Source organism: Filicampus tigris, chromosome 14 (assembly GCF_054856515.1).
Source record: "Filicampus tigris isolate MCC_2025a chromosome 14, RoL_Ftig_1.0, whole genome shotgun sequence".
NCBI lineage: Eukaryota > Metazoa > Chordata > Actinopteri > Syngnathiformes > Syngnathidae > Filicampus > Filicampus tigris.
This window is the reverse complement of record NC_141230.1, coordinates 350786-367500: the sequence shown is the minus strand read 5'-3', so window position 1 is coordinate 367500 and position 16715 is coordinate 350786. Positions and strand designations below refer to the sequence as shown.

The 16715-nt window shown below is 44.0% G+C and overlaps 1 protein-coding gene across 5 annotated transcripts in view; it reads left to right on the top strand.

Annotated features, from left to right (window-relative positions):
- rab3gap1 (RAB3 GTPase activating protein subunit 1) overlaps nt 1-16715 on the top strand; it is a 188794-nt gene that overhangs the window by 92813 nt on the left and 79266 nt on the right. For all 5 annotated transcript variants that reach the window (XR_015089492.1, XR_015089493.1, XM_086051122.1 and 2 more), the window contains 2 exons: nt 14163-14255; nt 14496-14668. Coding sequence is in view for 3 of the 5 variants with exons in the window: in XM_086051122.1 (XP_085907248.1) it covers nt 14163-14255; nt 14496-14668 (266 nt within the window). In the remaining 2 variants the exon portion in view is untranslated. The remainder of the gene's footprint in view (nt 1-14162; nt 14256-14495; nt 14669-16715) is intronic.

Genomic DNA, 16715 nt, shown 5'->3' with positions numbered 1-16715 from the left:
GCAGCACGTTGGGCCTCTTCCTGGCAGAAATTAATTTCCATATTGTTGAAATCCATCTTCAACGCGACAGTGGACAAGAGAATACTGAATAAAAGGGAGTGTTTGCAATGATTCGCCTGCTCCTCAAGGAGTTGGCTAAAGGTCCCAAACGTTTCCAAACTGTGGCAAAGAAGTGGCAAATAGTTGCTAATCTTAGCAATACTGTCCAAAATAGTTGCTACTTCCGGTACAAAATGGCGACGTGTGTAGATGCAACGACCTCTCACTCTCCTCCTCATTCTGTGTTTTGTTTGTTGTGTTTGTCCAAAGATTTTCCCTTCAAGCTACAAGGGTATACAAATATAGTCGACAGACCTTGTTGGGCATTTGAAAAACAAGATTTACAATGTTTTTGGACGATCAAAAACATTGTAACACTAAAGGGACTCGGATTACTCCGTCAGCCTGCCACAACACCGGACTCGCCACAACCACCACTACTCCTCCCCCAAAGAAGAGGACCTGAAAGCGGTGTGGTAGTGAAGGATCTAAAATCGTTCTGAATGGCTTTTTATTAGCCAACAGGTTAACCAAAAACCAATATGACAATTACACATTTACGGACATTGCATAATCAGTTAGAGTCAGCATGCCCTGATCTGACCATGGGACCAGCTAGAGAGGATCAGCCCTACAGACAGGGCCAGCCAAGGAGGAGACCAGTCCACATTATGTTTAGATTTTGAAGACAGTATAAATGTTAGGGCTGCATGTTAAACCGTGCCCCTTTTCTGCCCTCGCCCGTCTCGGGTGAGAGCATTGGCAAGGAAAAGCTGCCCAGATCTGATCATTGTATGATTAGTGAACTTCAGAGATGGAAAAGAAAACAGACGAGAAAATTCAATTGACTTGTGTGTCTTTACTTACATTGGTTACATTTTTGAAAGATAAAACAAACACACATTGAGTAAGTAGTTGTTTTTTTATAAATTGCTAATTGGGCTTACACTCTAGAGACCTGCAAAACATTCCAACAGTAAAAAGCAGAAGAGGGACAAGCGCGGAGGTATCCGAGCTAGGAACAGGCAAATCCAACTCTCCCAGCCTTACCATCTATCCTCCTGGCCAATGTGCAGTCACTGGACAACAAAATGGAATACGACTGCTTAGATCAGTGAATTGGAAGTAGAGTACCGTATTTTTTTATGCCATATAAGCCGCACCCACTATTTTTAGAGAATTTTGAAAAAAAAATAATAAAGTATATAAGCTTCACCTTTATATAAGCCGCACCTATCTATGTTGAAAAATGTTATATTTACTGCATTTACAGAACGATTATGAATAGTAAATTTACAACCTTGTTCTGCTGAGCAGATTCTTTCCTAACAGTGCCTTTTAACACTGCAGCAACATTGCTGATTAAAACGGAACAGAACCAAGAGAAAATGAACAGTACTTGTCGTCATTTCACTGCCGGCTACCGCTCCATTTGGTTAGCTAATGTCCATCAGACTCCACCATCTAATGTTCTACGATATTCTATATATGCATCTGTCTTTTTTTATGTTAATAAAGTCAGCCAATCTAACACATGACGTGCTGCCAACTGTACTAAATCAACAATAGCATTTCACATCGAAACAACCTCTCGGAAAACATAAAATCAAAGAATTACAGCACCTAATGCAATAACCTAGTGCATAGTGCCCTCGCCTGTTGAACTCCTCCACCTGCAGTCACATCCAGCAAATGCATTGTATTGAATTGTACTGTAATTCCGGTAAGAGCGCCCCGAGCAGTGAAAGAAAAATCCACAGAATAGCCGCACCAGACTATAAGCCGCATGGCTCAAAACCTAGGAAAAAAGTTGCGGCTTATGGTCCGCAAATTACGGTAATTGCTGTCTGATGGTTTTCACTGAAACATGGCTATGTGACAACGTTTCCGATTCTGCCGTGTACCAGAGAAGCTAGCCTGCTATCGAGCGGATATTACCATCACAAATAGAGGAAAGACTCACGATGGTGGAGTCTGTTTACATCTACAATTTGTGGGGTTGAGATGCTTCGGTAGTATGTACACACTGCTCAGCAGTGGCGGAATTCATAATCATAAAGTGCCGTCCATTCTACCTGCTCAGGGAGTTTAGCACCATTCTGCTAGTTGCTATTTACATCCAACTCAACTCCAGCAACACTGACAGGAATGCAGCACTCAGTGTACTGTACAAAGCTTCCCCCTGCCCCACATCAGACTCTCTGGTCACATCACGGTTATGCTAATGCCAGCATACAGACAGTGTATGAAAGTTACCAAACCAGTTTCGAAGCAGATAAGAGTGTGGCCAGAGAGGCCCTACTCTGTTCTTCAAAACTGATTTGATACAACAGATTGAGAAATGTTCAAACAGACAGCAATGATAACCACGATAACCATGACTTCCGGCGCCGCGCGAGTGGCAGCCCGCTACAGTAGCTCCGGCTCATCGGTGAGCCTTTTCGTGTGTTTTTGTTCTTTAATATTACTCTACCTCATACCTTTTTCGTATAATTGATAGTCGTAACTTGCGTAGCAATGGACACCCAAACTGCGGTATTCTTGCTGCTGCTGATTGCTATTTTTTGCGCGATCGTGTCCGGCGACTTGGCTCGGAGCCGAGCCCCCATTGTTTACAGCCGGAATCAGCTGTTAGCACTCCGTGCTAACCATGCGCCGGCTCCCGGGGCGAGACCCGATATCCCCCGTGAGCTGAGGAGGAAGAGACGGGGATCTCGTGCGGGGGATAAACGCCGGGAAAGGAGGAGACGATACCATCCCGTCCTCCCGTCTGTTATCATGGGGAATGTTAGATCGCTCCCCAACAAGATGGACGAGCTAGCGGCGCTTACCCGGCACGAGAGGGACTTCCGGGAGGCTAGCCTGATGCTATTCACGGAGTCGTGGCTAACAACGCTAACGCCGAACGCGGTCGTAGAATTGGACGGCTTCCAAATCATACGCGCGGACAGGACGCTGGAGAGTGGAAAGAGGAAAGGAGGAGGGCTGGCTGTGTTTGTGAACGATAGATGGTGTAATCCTGGGCACATCACGATTAAGGAGCAGCTTTGCAGCAGGGATATTGAGCTGCTAGCTGTTGGCATGAGGCCATTCTACATCCCGCGAGAGTTTAGTCACGTGATCGCGGTGACCGTCTACGTCCCACCAGCTGCCAGCTGCGACACAGCCTGTGATGTCTTGACTGCAGCAGTGAGCAGGCTACAAACACAGCACCCAAATGCCCTGGTACTCATCTCTGGTGACTTCAATCATGCCTCCCCTTCCTCCTCTCTGCCTTCATTCACACAGTATGTCACCTGCCACACCAGAGACAATAAAACACTGGACCTTTTCTATGCCAACACCAAGGAGGCATACACATCACTGCCCCTCCCCCCGCTGGGCAAAGCTGATCACAACCTGGTGGCTCTCCAGTCTGTGTACAAACCTCTGGTCCGCAGGCAGCCAGCTGTGACCCGCACGGTTCAGAGATGGTCTGGAGAGGCCGAGGAGGCCTTAAAGGACTGCTTCAGCACAACTGTGTGGGAAGTATTCAGCGATGCTCATGGGGAAGACATTAGTAGTCTAACGGACACTGTTACAGACTATATAAATTTCTGCATGGAGAACACCATACCCACCAGGACAGTAAGGTGTTTCTCCAACAACAAACCCTGGATCACACCAGACATAAAAGCTCTCCTGAAGGAGAAGAGGAGGGCTTTTGCGTCAGGCAACATAGAGGAGCGGAGGACTGTGCAGCGCCAGCTGAGGAGGAGGATCAGAGAGGGGAAAAGGTCCTACAGGAAGAGGATGGAGGAGCAGCTGCTGCAGAATAACGCCAGGGGAGTCTGGAGGGGCCTGAAGACCATCTCAGGCCACGGACAACCCAAGACCCGGACTGAGGGGGACCTGCAGTGGGCAAATGAGCTGAATCTCTTTTTCAATAGGTTCGATCAGATGCCTGCCTCCACTCAGTCTCTCCTGTTGCAGTCTCCACCTACTCCTCCTGCTGGGCGTGTCACCCCCTCCCCTCTTTTCTCCACAGACTCCAGCTCCCAGCTACACCAGATAGCCACCACTCCTTCCTGTCCAGCCTTGGCCTTCACAACATCTCAGGTGAGGAACCAGCTGAAGAAGATGAAGGCGAGGAAGGCAGCGGGTCCAGATGGCATCAGCCCCCAGCTCCTCAAATCCTGCGCAGACCAGCTGTGTGGAATTGTCCAGCACATGTTCAACCTGAGCCTGAAGCTGGGCAGGGTCCCCCAGCTATGGAAAACATCCTGCCTGGTTCCGGTGCCAAAGACCCCCCACCCGAAGGAGCTCAACAGCTTCAGACCAGTGGCGCTGACGTCTCACCTGATGAAGACCCTGGAGAGACTGGTCCTTGTCCACCTGCGCCCCCTGGTGAGCTCCTCAATGGACCCACTCCAGTTCGCATACCAGCCTGGCATCAGTGTGGATGATGCCATCATCTACCTCCTCCACACTTCACTCTCCCACCTGGAGAAGGCGGGGAGCACTGTGAGGATCATGTTCTTTGATTTCTCCAGTGCTTTCAACACCATCCAGCCCACCCTACTGGGAGACAAGCTGGAGCGGGCGGGGGTGGCGCACCACCTCACCACATGGATCCAGGACTACCTCACAAACCGGCCACAGTATGTGAGAACACAGGACTGTGTGTCTGACGTGCTCCTCTGCAGCACGGGGGCCCCACAGGGAACTGTCTTGGCTCCCTTCCTGTTCACCCTCTACACCTCGGACTTCAACTACAACACCCCTACCTGTCACCTGCAGAAGTTCTCTGACGACTCTGCGATTGTTGGCCTCATCACAGGCGGAGATGATCGGGAGTACAGAGAACTTACTCAGGGTTTTGTGGATTGGTGCCAGCAGAACCGCCTCCTGATCAATGCGGGGAAATCCAAAGAAATGGTGGTGGATTTCGGTAGGCGCCAGCACTCTTCACCTGCACCAGTGAATATCCGGGGAACAGATGTTGAGAGAGTCTCAACTTACAAGTACCTGGGTGTTCATCTGAACAATAAACTGGACTGGTGCGACAACACAGACGCCCTCTATAGGAAGAGTCAGAGCAGACTCTTCCTACTCAGGAGACTGAGGTCTTTTGGGGTTCAGGGGACACTCCTCAGGAACTTTTATGACTCGGTGGTTGCATCGGTCATCTTCCAGGGAGTGGTCACCTGGGCAGGCGGCGTCTCGGCCCGGGACAAGAAGCGGCTGGACAAACTGGTCAAGAGGGCCGGCTCTGTCCTGGGCTGCTCCCTGGACTCTGTGGACTCGGTGGGGGACAGGAGGATGTTGGCCAAGCTGTCATCAATGCTGGGCAACCCGGACCACCCCCTCCAGGGCACCCTAACAGCACTCCATAGCACCTTCAGTGACAGACTGTTACACCCTCGCTGTGCAAAGGAGAGATTCCGCCGTTCCTTCTTGCCTGCTGCTGTCAGACTCTTTAACAAGAACATTGTGTAGTCTCTACAAACTGGCGGTCATTAGTGCAATTGTGCAGTCCTGCACCTGAGCTCGTATCGTGCAATACCCAATATTCCCCACTACTGTAATACCGTGCAATACTCAACATTCCCCACTACTGTTAGTCTAGTTTTATTTTTATCCAATGCTGTTCCTTACATTTCACTACAGCACTGCAGCACTGTCACTTAGAGTATTTTTTCCTCTGTACTATGTACAGGCCGAAATGAGTGTTCCTCATATTTTTTATGTAGATGTAGGTTGGTGTGTATACACATGTGTATATACACATGTTACTGCGTATATCTACATAGGTTTGATTCTAAATGTTTGCCGTCAATGTTATACATTAATGGCCACATTATGCCACCGCCCCTGTGTGACCTATATCTTTGCTACTGTAACAACGAAAATTTCCCCACTGTGGGATCAATAAAGGCATTCTTATCTTATCTTATCTTATAATAATAATAGTAATAACACCCTACGACGATAATTTGCTTCCCAAGACAAGTGTGTCACCTGTGCAAGCAGAGTCTCAGGGTTTCCATGGATGTTTGAAGCATCATGGCTGGTCTGGAACTATGTTCATGTGGTTTCTAGTACTGGAAAATCAAAAATAATTTACGACAGTTTAGAAAATTGCTAACGACTGCTTTGCTACTGTTTGCGAAAAGGAAAACTATTTGCGAACATGTTTGCAATGTTTTATGAGCCCTGACAAAACCAAACATTTGCTACTGTCATGTGGTGTGCCATGTCAAGGTGAAGTGATGGTGTAAATCTATATTGGTTAAAGCCCTAGGACCATAGGGAGTAAAACGCCTAATGTGCAATTCCATATTTTAAACGCTAGATATCGACATTAATCATTGACTACTAATACAATTGCCAGCTCGGACAATCCTGTAAAACGTTTATAAGCATAGAACCTAGTAAAATAAACATACCAAAGTCAATGCCCTTACAATTATTCGTTTGATGCCTATGCAAGTGTTTTTCACTTATTCCCCTAGTTACCTAAGGTAATTAGTCCCCAGTGACATAAGCACAGAAGTGCTACGGGTCTAGTCTACATGTTGAGACAGTAACAGTACAGTAAATGTTGCTTAGAAACGGCTTTGTTTATCAAATAACCCATGTGCATTTGCTTTCAAAGGATGCCACATGTGATGTGAAAGGAAGTAAACAAGAACCAACCTGTTGTCTACATAGGAGAGAGAATGTGGCAATAAGAATTGTATCTATATGTTATCCATTATATCGCTTGCTTGGAGAGAGGCAATAAGAATTGTATCTATATGTTATCCATTATATCGCTTGCTTGGATATACAAAATTACGTATTCAGATTGTTTTATAAAATCATGTATTTTTTAAACAAGTGTTTTAGATGGTCACAATGTTGGTGTGTGGTCGAGCACCTATTTGTCACAAACATGTTGACTGTTATTCACTTGGGAAACGATGTACTTGTTGTTCCTTAGATAATGAGGGGTTTGCTAAAGTTAGTCTATAATTAATTGAGCCAAAAAGGGACCTGTTTACAAAGAATCATCAAACCAACACATACTTTTGGGAAGATGATGGAGAAACACTGGCTGATTACCTCATCAAACCCACTGAGATAAACAACTTTGACGCATGGGTGGTTAGCCGAAGAGACAACGCCTTAAACTATGTTTTTCTCAGTACAAAAAGGTTTTAGCACATGCACAGTTAATGTAAGAGCCTCCCAAAAAACAGAGACTATAAAAGAGGGAGCCACAAAGGCTCCACACCTTTTTCTTTCCCCCTGCCGCGGTTACAAGATGTTTCGACAGGGAGAAAATTTTGCATTTTTCTTGGGACACTTTAACAACTCCCAAGCAAGAAGGATTATTTCTCCTCTTTTTTGGACATAACCAAAATACTGCTTCAATAAGGTAACTGAACATAATTCACTATATTGCGCACCTAGGAAATTGGCCAGTCGATCATTTGAGTTTCTTACTTCCCAATAGTCCTTATTTTGATCAGGTTTGGGGCTCACTTAAATTAAGACTACTATTTAATCATTTTTATTCCCTTTTCCTATCATCACTATTATTTCTTGTTTTATTATTTTATCCAATGTTATACCTGCCTTTAGCATTAATTTTTGATTTTACATTTAATCCCTCGGGTGGTCGACTGGTTAGCACGTCCGCCTCACAGTTCAGAGGTCGTGGGTTCGATCCCGGCCCTCCCTGTGTAGAGTTTGCATGTTCTCCCCGTGCCTGCGTGCGTTTTCTCCAGGTACTCTTGTTGCCTCCCACATTCCAAAAACATGCATGGTAAGTTGATTGGACACTCTAAATTGCCCCTAGGTGTGATTGTGAGTGCGAATGTTTGTCTCTGTGTGCCCTGCGATTGGCTGGCAACCAATTCAGGGTGTCCCCCGCCTACTGCCCGAAGACAGCTGGGATAGGCTCCAGCACGCCCCGCGACCCTTGTGAGGATAAGCGGTATAGATAATGGATGGATGGATGGACATTTCATCCTGTACTATTAAGGAAATCATCATTATTACTTTTATGACTGAATTAAACTCATATCATGTAATAAAATTTATAATCATCCAATTTTCTTGCTTATTGACTGTATTCTACTTTTAAGGAATTGATGGCTGATAAGGAATTATTGTTTGATTATTTACATCCATCCATCTGTACAGCTTCTCCTCACAAGGGTCGCGGGGCGTGCTGGAGCCTATCCCAGCTGTCTTTGGGCAGTAGGCGGGGGACACTGAACTGGTTGCCAGCCAATCGCAGGGCACACAGAGACAAACATCCGCACTCACAATCACACCTAGGGCCAATTTAGAGTATCCAATCAACTTACCATGCATGTTTTTGGAATGTGGAAGGAAACCGGAGTGCCCGGAGAAAACCCACGCAGGCACGGGGAGAACAGGCAAACTCCACACAAGGAGGCCGGAGCCGGGATCGAACCCACGACCTCTGAACTGTGAGGTGGACGTGCTAACCAGTCGACCACCGTGCCGCCATTATTTACATTATTAAATTACATTTCATAAACTTATTTTAATACTATTGATGTCATTCTACTGATTTAATTTATTTACACCACGTAGCCTTTGTTGAATGAACGGCTAAGACCTTAATGATGAAAGGTCTCATTACCATCCTATGAAATTATTAAATAGCTTACTCCAGCTAGTTTTAAAACAAATCCGTACGGTTTTAACAAAGACTGTTAAACTTCCTAGGTTAATAACAAATGCAACAATTCAAAATGAGTAGGAAGCTGCCGTAAAAGTATAGTAGTCATGTTAGTAATTCTTAATTCTGAAAAAGAATAATTAAATGACTGAGAATCGGATTGGCTATACAAATCTAAAGGCTGTTAGCTACCTAGGCAAATTCCTCTCGACACCGGCTAGAAAACTCTCCCGTCCCCTCGCGCATTTGCGTTAGAACGAGCGAGGGTTAAGGGGAAAGTAAGACCCGTTGAATGGCGTAGCCGGTCAGGATTTTTCCCCGATAATCCTGCGGGTAAGCGGAATCTGACAGATTTGGAGGTGCTGATTTTCATCCCAAATGCTTCACACTCAGCTGCGAACCGCTCCAGTGAGAGTTGAAGATCGTGGCTTGAAGAAGCCAACAGTACCACATCCGCAAAAAGCACAGATGCGAGACTGAGACCACCAATCCGTATGCCCTCAAAAACCTTGGCAATGCATAGAAAGTGTGTCCATAAAAGTTATGAACATAATAAATGACGACGGGCAGCCTTGGCCGAGTCCAACCCTCACTTGAAACGAATCCGACTTACTGCCAGCAAAGGAAGGTCAAACTCTGACATGGGTCGTACAGAGATCAAACTGCCCGTACTAGGGCATCTGACACCCCATACTCCCGGAGCACCCTCCACAAGATCCCCCATGGTTCACGGTTGAGCGCCTTCTCCAAGTCCAAATAGCACATGTAGACCAGTTGAGCAAACTCTCATGCATCCTCGAGGACCCTGCCGAGGGTGAAGAGCTCTTCCACTGTCCACGGCCAGGACGAAAACCACACTTCTCCTTCTCTGAGAATCTGAGATTCAACCTCCTGACAGACCCTCCTCTCCAGCATCCCTGAATAGACCTTACCAGGGAGGCTGAAGAGTGTCATCACCCTATAGTTGGAACACACCTTCTGGTTCCTCTTCCCACCCCCGGGGGCCTTGCCATCTTTGAGCTTTTTAACCATTACCGTGACCTCAAACTCAGAGATACGAAAGCCCGCCTCAGAAACCCTAGACTCTGCTTCCTCATGGGAATGCATGTCGGTGGAATTGAGGAGGTCTTTTAAGTATTTGAAATACTCTCCACCGATTCACAACGTCCCATGTTGAGGTCAGCAGCACCCCATCTCCCCTATATACAGTGTTGACAGTGCACTGGTTTCCCCTCCTGCGACGCCGGATGGTGGACGAGTTATTCCCGCCGAACTCCTCCCACGCCTGTATTTTTGCCTTAGTGACCAAAGCTGCATTCTGCTTGGCCAGATGGTACAAACCAGCTCTCTCCGGAGTCCCACAGGCCAAAAAAGGCCCAATTGGACTCCTACTAAAGCTTGACGGCATTTCTCACTGCTTTGTGTCCACCAACAGGTTTGGAGGGCTACCGCCATGACAGGCACCGCCCACCTTGCGGCCACAGTTCCGGTCAACCGCCACAACAATGGAGGCATGGAACATGTTCCACTTGGACTCATTGTCATTCCCAGCAATTGCTCACAATATGTTTGGGTCTGCCAGGTCGGACCGGCATCTACCCCCACCTTCTCTTCACCCCGTGTGTTCAAAAGGTGCAGCCACAAATCCGATGACACAAACACAAAGTCGATCATCGAACTGCGGCCTAGACAGGACAACCTGCTTCCTGAATGCCTCAGGCAACAAAAGCCCAGTAAGGAGAAGGAGCCAGAAGGACTGTCATAGAAAGACAAGCACAGCATGTACCACCCTCAAATTGAAGAAGTGGCTGACATCGAGAAAACATACCAGTGGCTGGAAAAGGCTGGACTGAAAGACAGCACGGATTTGCTAATCATGGCAGCACAAGAACAGGCCCTAAACACAAGGTCAGTAGAGGTCAGGGACTATCACTTCGGACAGGATCCCTGGAGCTCCAGAGACTGTGCAGCACTCCACAGCAGGGTGTAAGATGCTGGCTGGCAATGCATACATGGAGCGGTATAACCAGGTAGTAGGAATAGTGTACCGTAACATCTGTACCAAATATGGATTAGAGGTCCCAGACGAAAGATGGCAGAAACCTAAAACCTACAAAGGTAGTTGAGAAGAAACAGGCCAGGATCCTGTGGGACTTCGATATCCAGACTGACAAACTGGTGATAGCCAACCATCCAACATCTAGAAAAAGGAACACAAGAAGCTGGAGAAATACCAAGGTCTGAAAGAAGAAGTAGAGAAAATGTCGAAGGCAAAGGCAACATTGGTGCCACTAGTGATCGGGGCACTGGGGGCTGTTACCCCCAAGCTGGATGGATGGCTCCAGCAAATACCAGAAGCAACATCTGACATCTCAGAGCAGAAGAATGCATTACTGGGGAACAACTAAGATCCTGCGCAGAACCCCCAAGCTCCCAGGCTTCTGGTAGAGGACTCAAGCTCATTCACTGGGTGAATAAAACTGTCAGCCATTGACAAATAGAATCATGTCAAGTCCAACTTTGATCTGGGAACTCACTCCTCCCTGCCTCTGTGAATGGAAAAGCTAGTGGTAGACTGGAGCGAGCACTGCCATTCTCTGAGGCAATTATGCTGCATTCAAGGAATGTGGGAAGTCTGACTTTTCAGTCCTCTGATCAGGGAAAGTTCACTGGAACGCCCCTTTGAACTCGGAGGTCTAAGTTTTGAAGTCATAAAAGGACCTCTACCTCACCGACGAGCTACAATTTGACGTCATGGCGACCCCCATGAAGACACAGACCCTGAATGGTAAAACATAATTTACAAGATTATAAACACATATTTATCTATCTTTCTTAATTATTACATTCATTTAGTTATAACTTCACAAAACACAACATGAATTGTACTGACTGTGTGCCGATATGCCGTTGTCTCCCTGCACGATTTTTTTGGGATGAGTACCTTTCACATTTGAACCAGTTCTGTTCTAATTCTCAGTACCTGTGAATCGATACCAGTACTCAATGGCACCGACTTTCGGTATTTGTGGTAATAAATGTTAATTTATTACAGTAAATACGGTAAAATATTAATTTTCACTATATAAAATGTGTCTAATAACAAAGCAACATCAATAATTTACACCAAATGAGCCAGTGGATGGAGTAAAAATAAAGGCATGACATTTTCCAATTAATAAAAGCAACTTATACTCTAGAGCGACTTATGTGTGAAATTATTAAGACATTATATCGTATCCCTTTCCTTTTCAAGGTCAGCAAACAATACACCAAACAACCACAGGAGGGCGTTCTAAGACTGCATATAAACCTGCATTACATATTGGCTTTACAACGGGCAGAATAACCTGTAGTGTATATCATTTCACATGTTATTGTAACCCACATAAATAAACAAAGATAAATCCTAAAAGCTATTCAAATGCATGAATAATTTAAATGGTTAAAATCTAATATTGTGTTAAGTAAGTAATTAAAAGCTTATATAAAACAGCTAAACATTCACAAACAAACTCCACAGACTCCAGGTGTGCAGTGAAGTTGCCTGTTTATATTGTGAAATTGCACAAGAAACAGAAAATACTATCAATATATGCATTACATACACATGTATTTTTATAGACATGAACAAGGTGAGCCTATGCTAATGATTAGCGATCGCAATTAGCATTAGCGATAGCGATTAGTATGTTCAGTCAACAACCCACAAGCATCCACAATTCAGCTCGTATATAAGCGTTGCATGCTCATTACACACAATGTGTAAGTTACTTACAAGACGATGGTTGAACAAGAATGAACCACAAACAGGCAGTTGTCGTGCCTATGGCTGTGTGTGTGTGTGTCATCATGCAGCCACACATGTAAGGAGCAGAGCGCAGGAGACTAACATAGATAATAACGACCGAATACATAAATACTTTTGGAGACTTGGAAACATTCTACATGGTGGACGATAAATAAAAGACATACTTAATCGATCTACAACCGCTTTGGTGAGTTTATAGTTATCTTACCATAACTTTCTTGTATGCTATATGTTGCTAAATGTCACCATCGTAGCTCGATGGAAATGATGTGTACTACGCGCACAATTAATTTCGTCCAAAAATGCGACTTATACTCCAGTGCGACTTATATATGTTTTTTCTTCTTTATAATGCATTTTATGGCTGGTGCGACTTGTACTCCGGAGCGACGTATAGTCCGGAAAATATGGTAATTTTTCAAGAATGCAAGGCCGGCCACATGCTGTGCGCGCGATGAGTTCGAACCCAGTTTGACTGAACCTTTTTTTTTTTTAAACGAAGAGGACATTAGTGGAGGACATGAATGAGAACAAAGACAATAATTGTGATCAAATTCATTATTTGAATGTACCCGACGCGGTCCGTAATGGTCGCTACCTTTTTGCTGCAGGCTTTTGCTATTTCACCCGTATGAAATTATAAATGTGGTCATAGGTGAGTATTGTTCTAAAACTCAATGTATTATTTTGTAACTATGATTCCAGCATCACTATTCAGTAAGGGAAGACAAGACCTCTGAGTGTCGGCGATGGGTAGAAGTGGGCGATGTGAGCGGCGGCGCACCGAGAAGTCAACACTTCCACACTAACATAGTTACCGGGAGTATTGACAAGAGAGGATGTGGTTAGGTTGTCACTACTGCCGGGTTGAACACTCCGGAGCGGGTCAAAAACGCGACATCTATGATCATCATGTCATCTAATTATGATCACATGTTGTGTGTGCAAATGCTTTTGCATATTGGTAATGTTTCCTCCCTTTGACGAATTAATAGTATAATTTGTAACTATTGCAAGTTTCCCTGTTGTTATCCTTTCTTGTAAATGCAAACAAACTTTCAAGCATTAGGCGACATGTTTCTTGCTAGCCACATTAGTAAACAACGTCACTACACAACATGCGTGGTGACATCATTTGTCGTAACTAGAATTGATAAGAGAATCTTTTAAAAAAATGCCAAACGGTGCCAATCGATTGAAAGTCTGGGCACCGGTTCTCAACAAGAACCATTTTTTTATTCCCATCTCTAAATATGATGTTCTTTTTCTCTTAGGACCACATTGTTTTCAAATGCTGCTTATTACAGGGAACAGACTATCACATAAAAGCAAAACACACGTGCAGATAATCATTCTTGCTTGATGTTATTTCAGGTATTCTCTTCAAGCAAGTCTTTATGACATTTTTTTTCCTGGAATTTTGTTAAACTCTGCAATTGATCATTCTTTCTAAAACTGTTATTGGCTAAAGGTCATTTTCTTGAACTAATTGCATTTACATTATTTCTTAAATTCGATGCTAAAGCCTAAAAGAATAATCAAAGGTTGATCATTCGCTGTATATTGCACTGTATACAGAATCTTTATTAATTGTATGGTTCTCTCCACCCCAACCCCTCCCCCTTTGGCCAGTATCTTTTTCCAGATGCTGCTGTGGATAAGACAGAAAATCAAACTGCACAACCAAATAGCTATGGAAACCCCCCAAAGGATCAAAATACTGACGTAAGTAAATAAATATTGGTCACAATTATTCATTATTCCAATATAACAGTAAATAGTGATATTTATGAATGTATTCATCAGAACCTTTTTTACCATTTAAATGCTAGAAACCACTTAAAAACTCAGTGAAGTCAAAGATGAGTGGAGAGAAGGATACAAATAAATGTGTACATTTTTGGAGTATGAATGTAAATACAAAGTAATATTAATATTTTTATAATTTTTCTTCCCCTGTGTCAGGACCTTTTTATTCAGTTGAAGTCGGCACCAGTTGAAAGTCTGACCCATCGGCTGGCACTGTGCATGTGTCTAGTCAACTTCTACCATGGTGGGCTGCGGGCTGTGGCCTACCTCTGGCAGGAGTTTGTCCTCGAGTTGCGATACCGCTGGGAAAACAATTACCAAATCTGTGGGTGTGTATAACACACTGGGTCATTATTAGTCAATTGACTGAGCTGCTGACATAACATTTTGGACAAGCATATTCTACACCCCCTGCTAATCATCCGATTTTATTTTTATACAAACCCCAAGTGTAATAATACAATTCAGTGTATCAAATCTATATAGTAGAAATCGGCACTATATGTACCTGTTTATATGTGTACATGTATATATACATTATGTGTGTGTGTATATATATATATGTATTTATATATATATATATATATATATATATATACGTATACGTATATGTATATACGTATACGTATATATAAACATATATATATTTGTGTATGTAAACATATATTTATGCATATATATATATGTGTTTAAATATGTAACATATATGTAAATATATATATCGATGTAAATATCTATATATATGTGTGTATAGTAGCAAATACTGGTATTAAATATTTAACTAGATAATGCAACTGCCGTAGAAATTGCGTGTGAAGGCGAAGGAAGCTTAAAATAAACTGCAGAATGCTTTGGAATGAAGTTGAATAAAGTGGAATGAAGTGGAATTAAGTTGAATGAAGTTGAATGACCTCGAATGATATACAAAGGCCTGGAATGAGGACATGAAAAAAAATCAGAAGGGACGCAAGAAAAGAGGAAGTAAGGAAACAATAAAAGAAGGAAGTCAGGAAAAAAAAGAAGGCAAACATCAAAGGAAGATAGCAAGGAAAACAGCAAGAAAGGAAACAAAGTAGTAAGAAAGAAATCTTGGAAGCAAGGGAGGAGGTTAAGAAAGGAGAAAAAGAACACGAGGAAGCAAGGAAGGGAGGTCACAAGGCATCAAGGAAGGACGGAGGGAAGCATCCAGGTTGTACCTAATATTTTGGCCACTATGGCCGCATCATTAGGGACACCTGGGGATGAAAATTCGGGGTGTCTCAATACTTTTGAATAATATGGCCACTTCATTAGGGACACCTGGGGATGAAAAATCAGGGTGCCCCAATACTTTTGAACAACATGGCCGCTTCATTAGGGACACCTGGGGATGAGCATTCTGGGTATCCCAATACTGAACAATATGGCTGCCACACCAGGGGATGCCAAGGGCCCAGAATGTTAGCTGAAGCTTATGTCCCTCTCCAAGATGGCGGTTGCACTGGGGAGACCAAGGGGCAATAACACTGGGGCACTGGAAATGAATGGTGAAATTTAGTGGCTTATTTAATGAGTTTAATGTGTGGGAAGTAGGAATTTTGGGGATGTGAGCTGAATGTGAGTTGAATGAGTTGAATGTGGTGAATTTGCAATTGGAGTGGTTTAAATATGAAAAGTTTAATTTGCCAATGGAAATGAAAGGTGAATAGTGGAATGTGTGTGGGTTTTTTAAGGGTGAATGATTTGAATATGATAAAAGCTGAATGAGTTGAATGTGGTGAATTTGCAGTTGGAATGGTATAAATGTGAAAAGTTGAATGTGCCGATCGAAATGAATGCTGAATAGTGGACTTTGTGTGTGTGTGTTTTTTTTAATGGTGAATGAGTTGAATGTGTTGAAATGTGAATGAGTTTGAATGTGGTGAATTTGCAATTGGAATGGTGTAAATGTGAAATGAAATGTAACAACAATCTGCCCATTCGCTCCATTTGGCGCGTATAAAACTTTATTGCACACTATGCTAATGCTAACAATTTTGCTGTCTAGGTAAAGTTAAAGAACTGTAAAAAAAACAACAAAAAACGAGTGAACATGACGCTGTGTGACTGTGTGTGACGTAGTATACTCGATGCTGATTGGCTGCCGCGAGGCGAAAGGCAAAAAGGTGTACTTGTTTTACGCGCCGAATGGGCGGATTTTCGGTGCTTCGCTCCGCGTCCCACCACTCCAAACGCATCATTCGCGCCGCCCTGCATGCAACCGCGCCCACCCGCTCCCAACGCAGTTGGTGTGAACGTACAAATACAGTAGTGAGGACGAATGATAGGCTGGCGATCTACCCACGATGCCTTCGCGATCGACCGGTCGATTGACGTAATGGGTACCCCTGGTGTAGA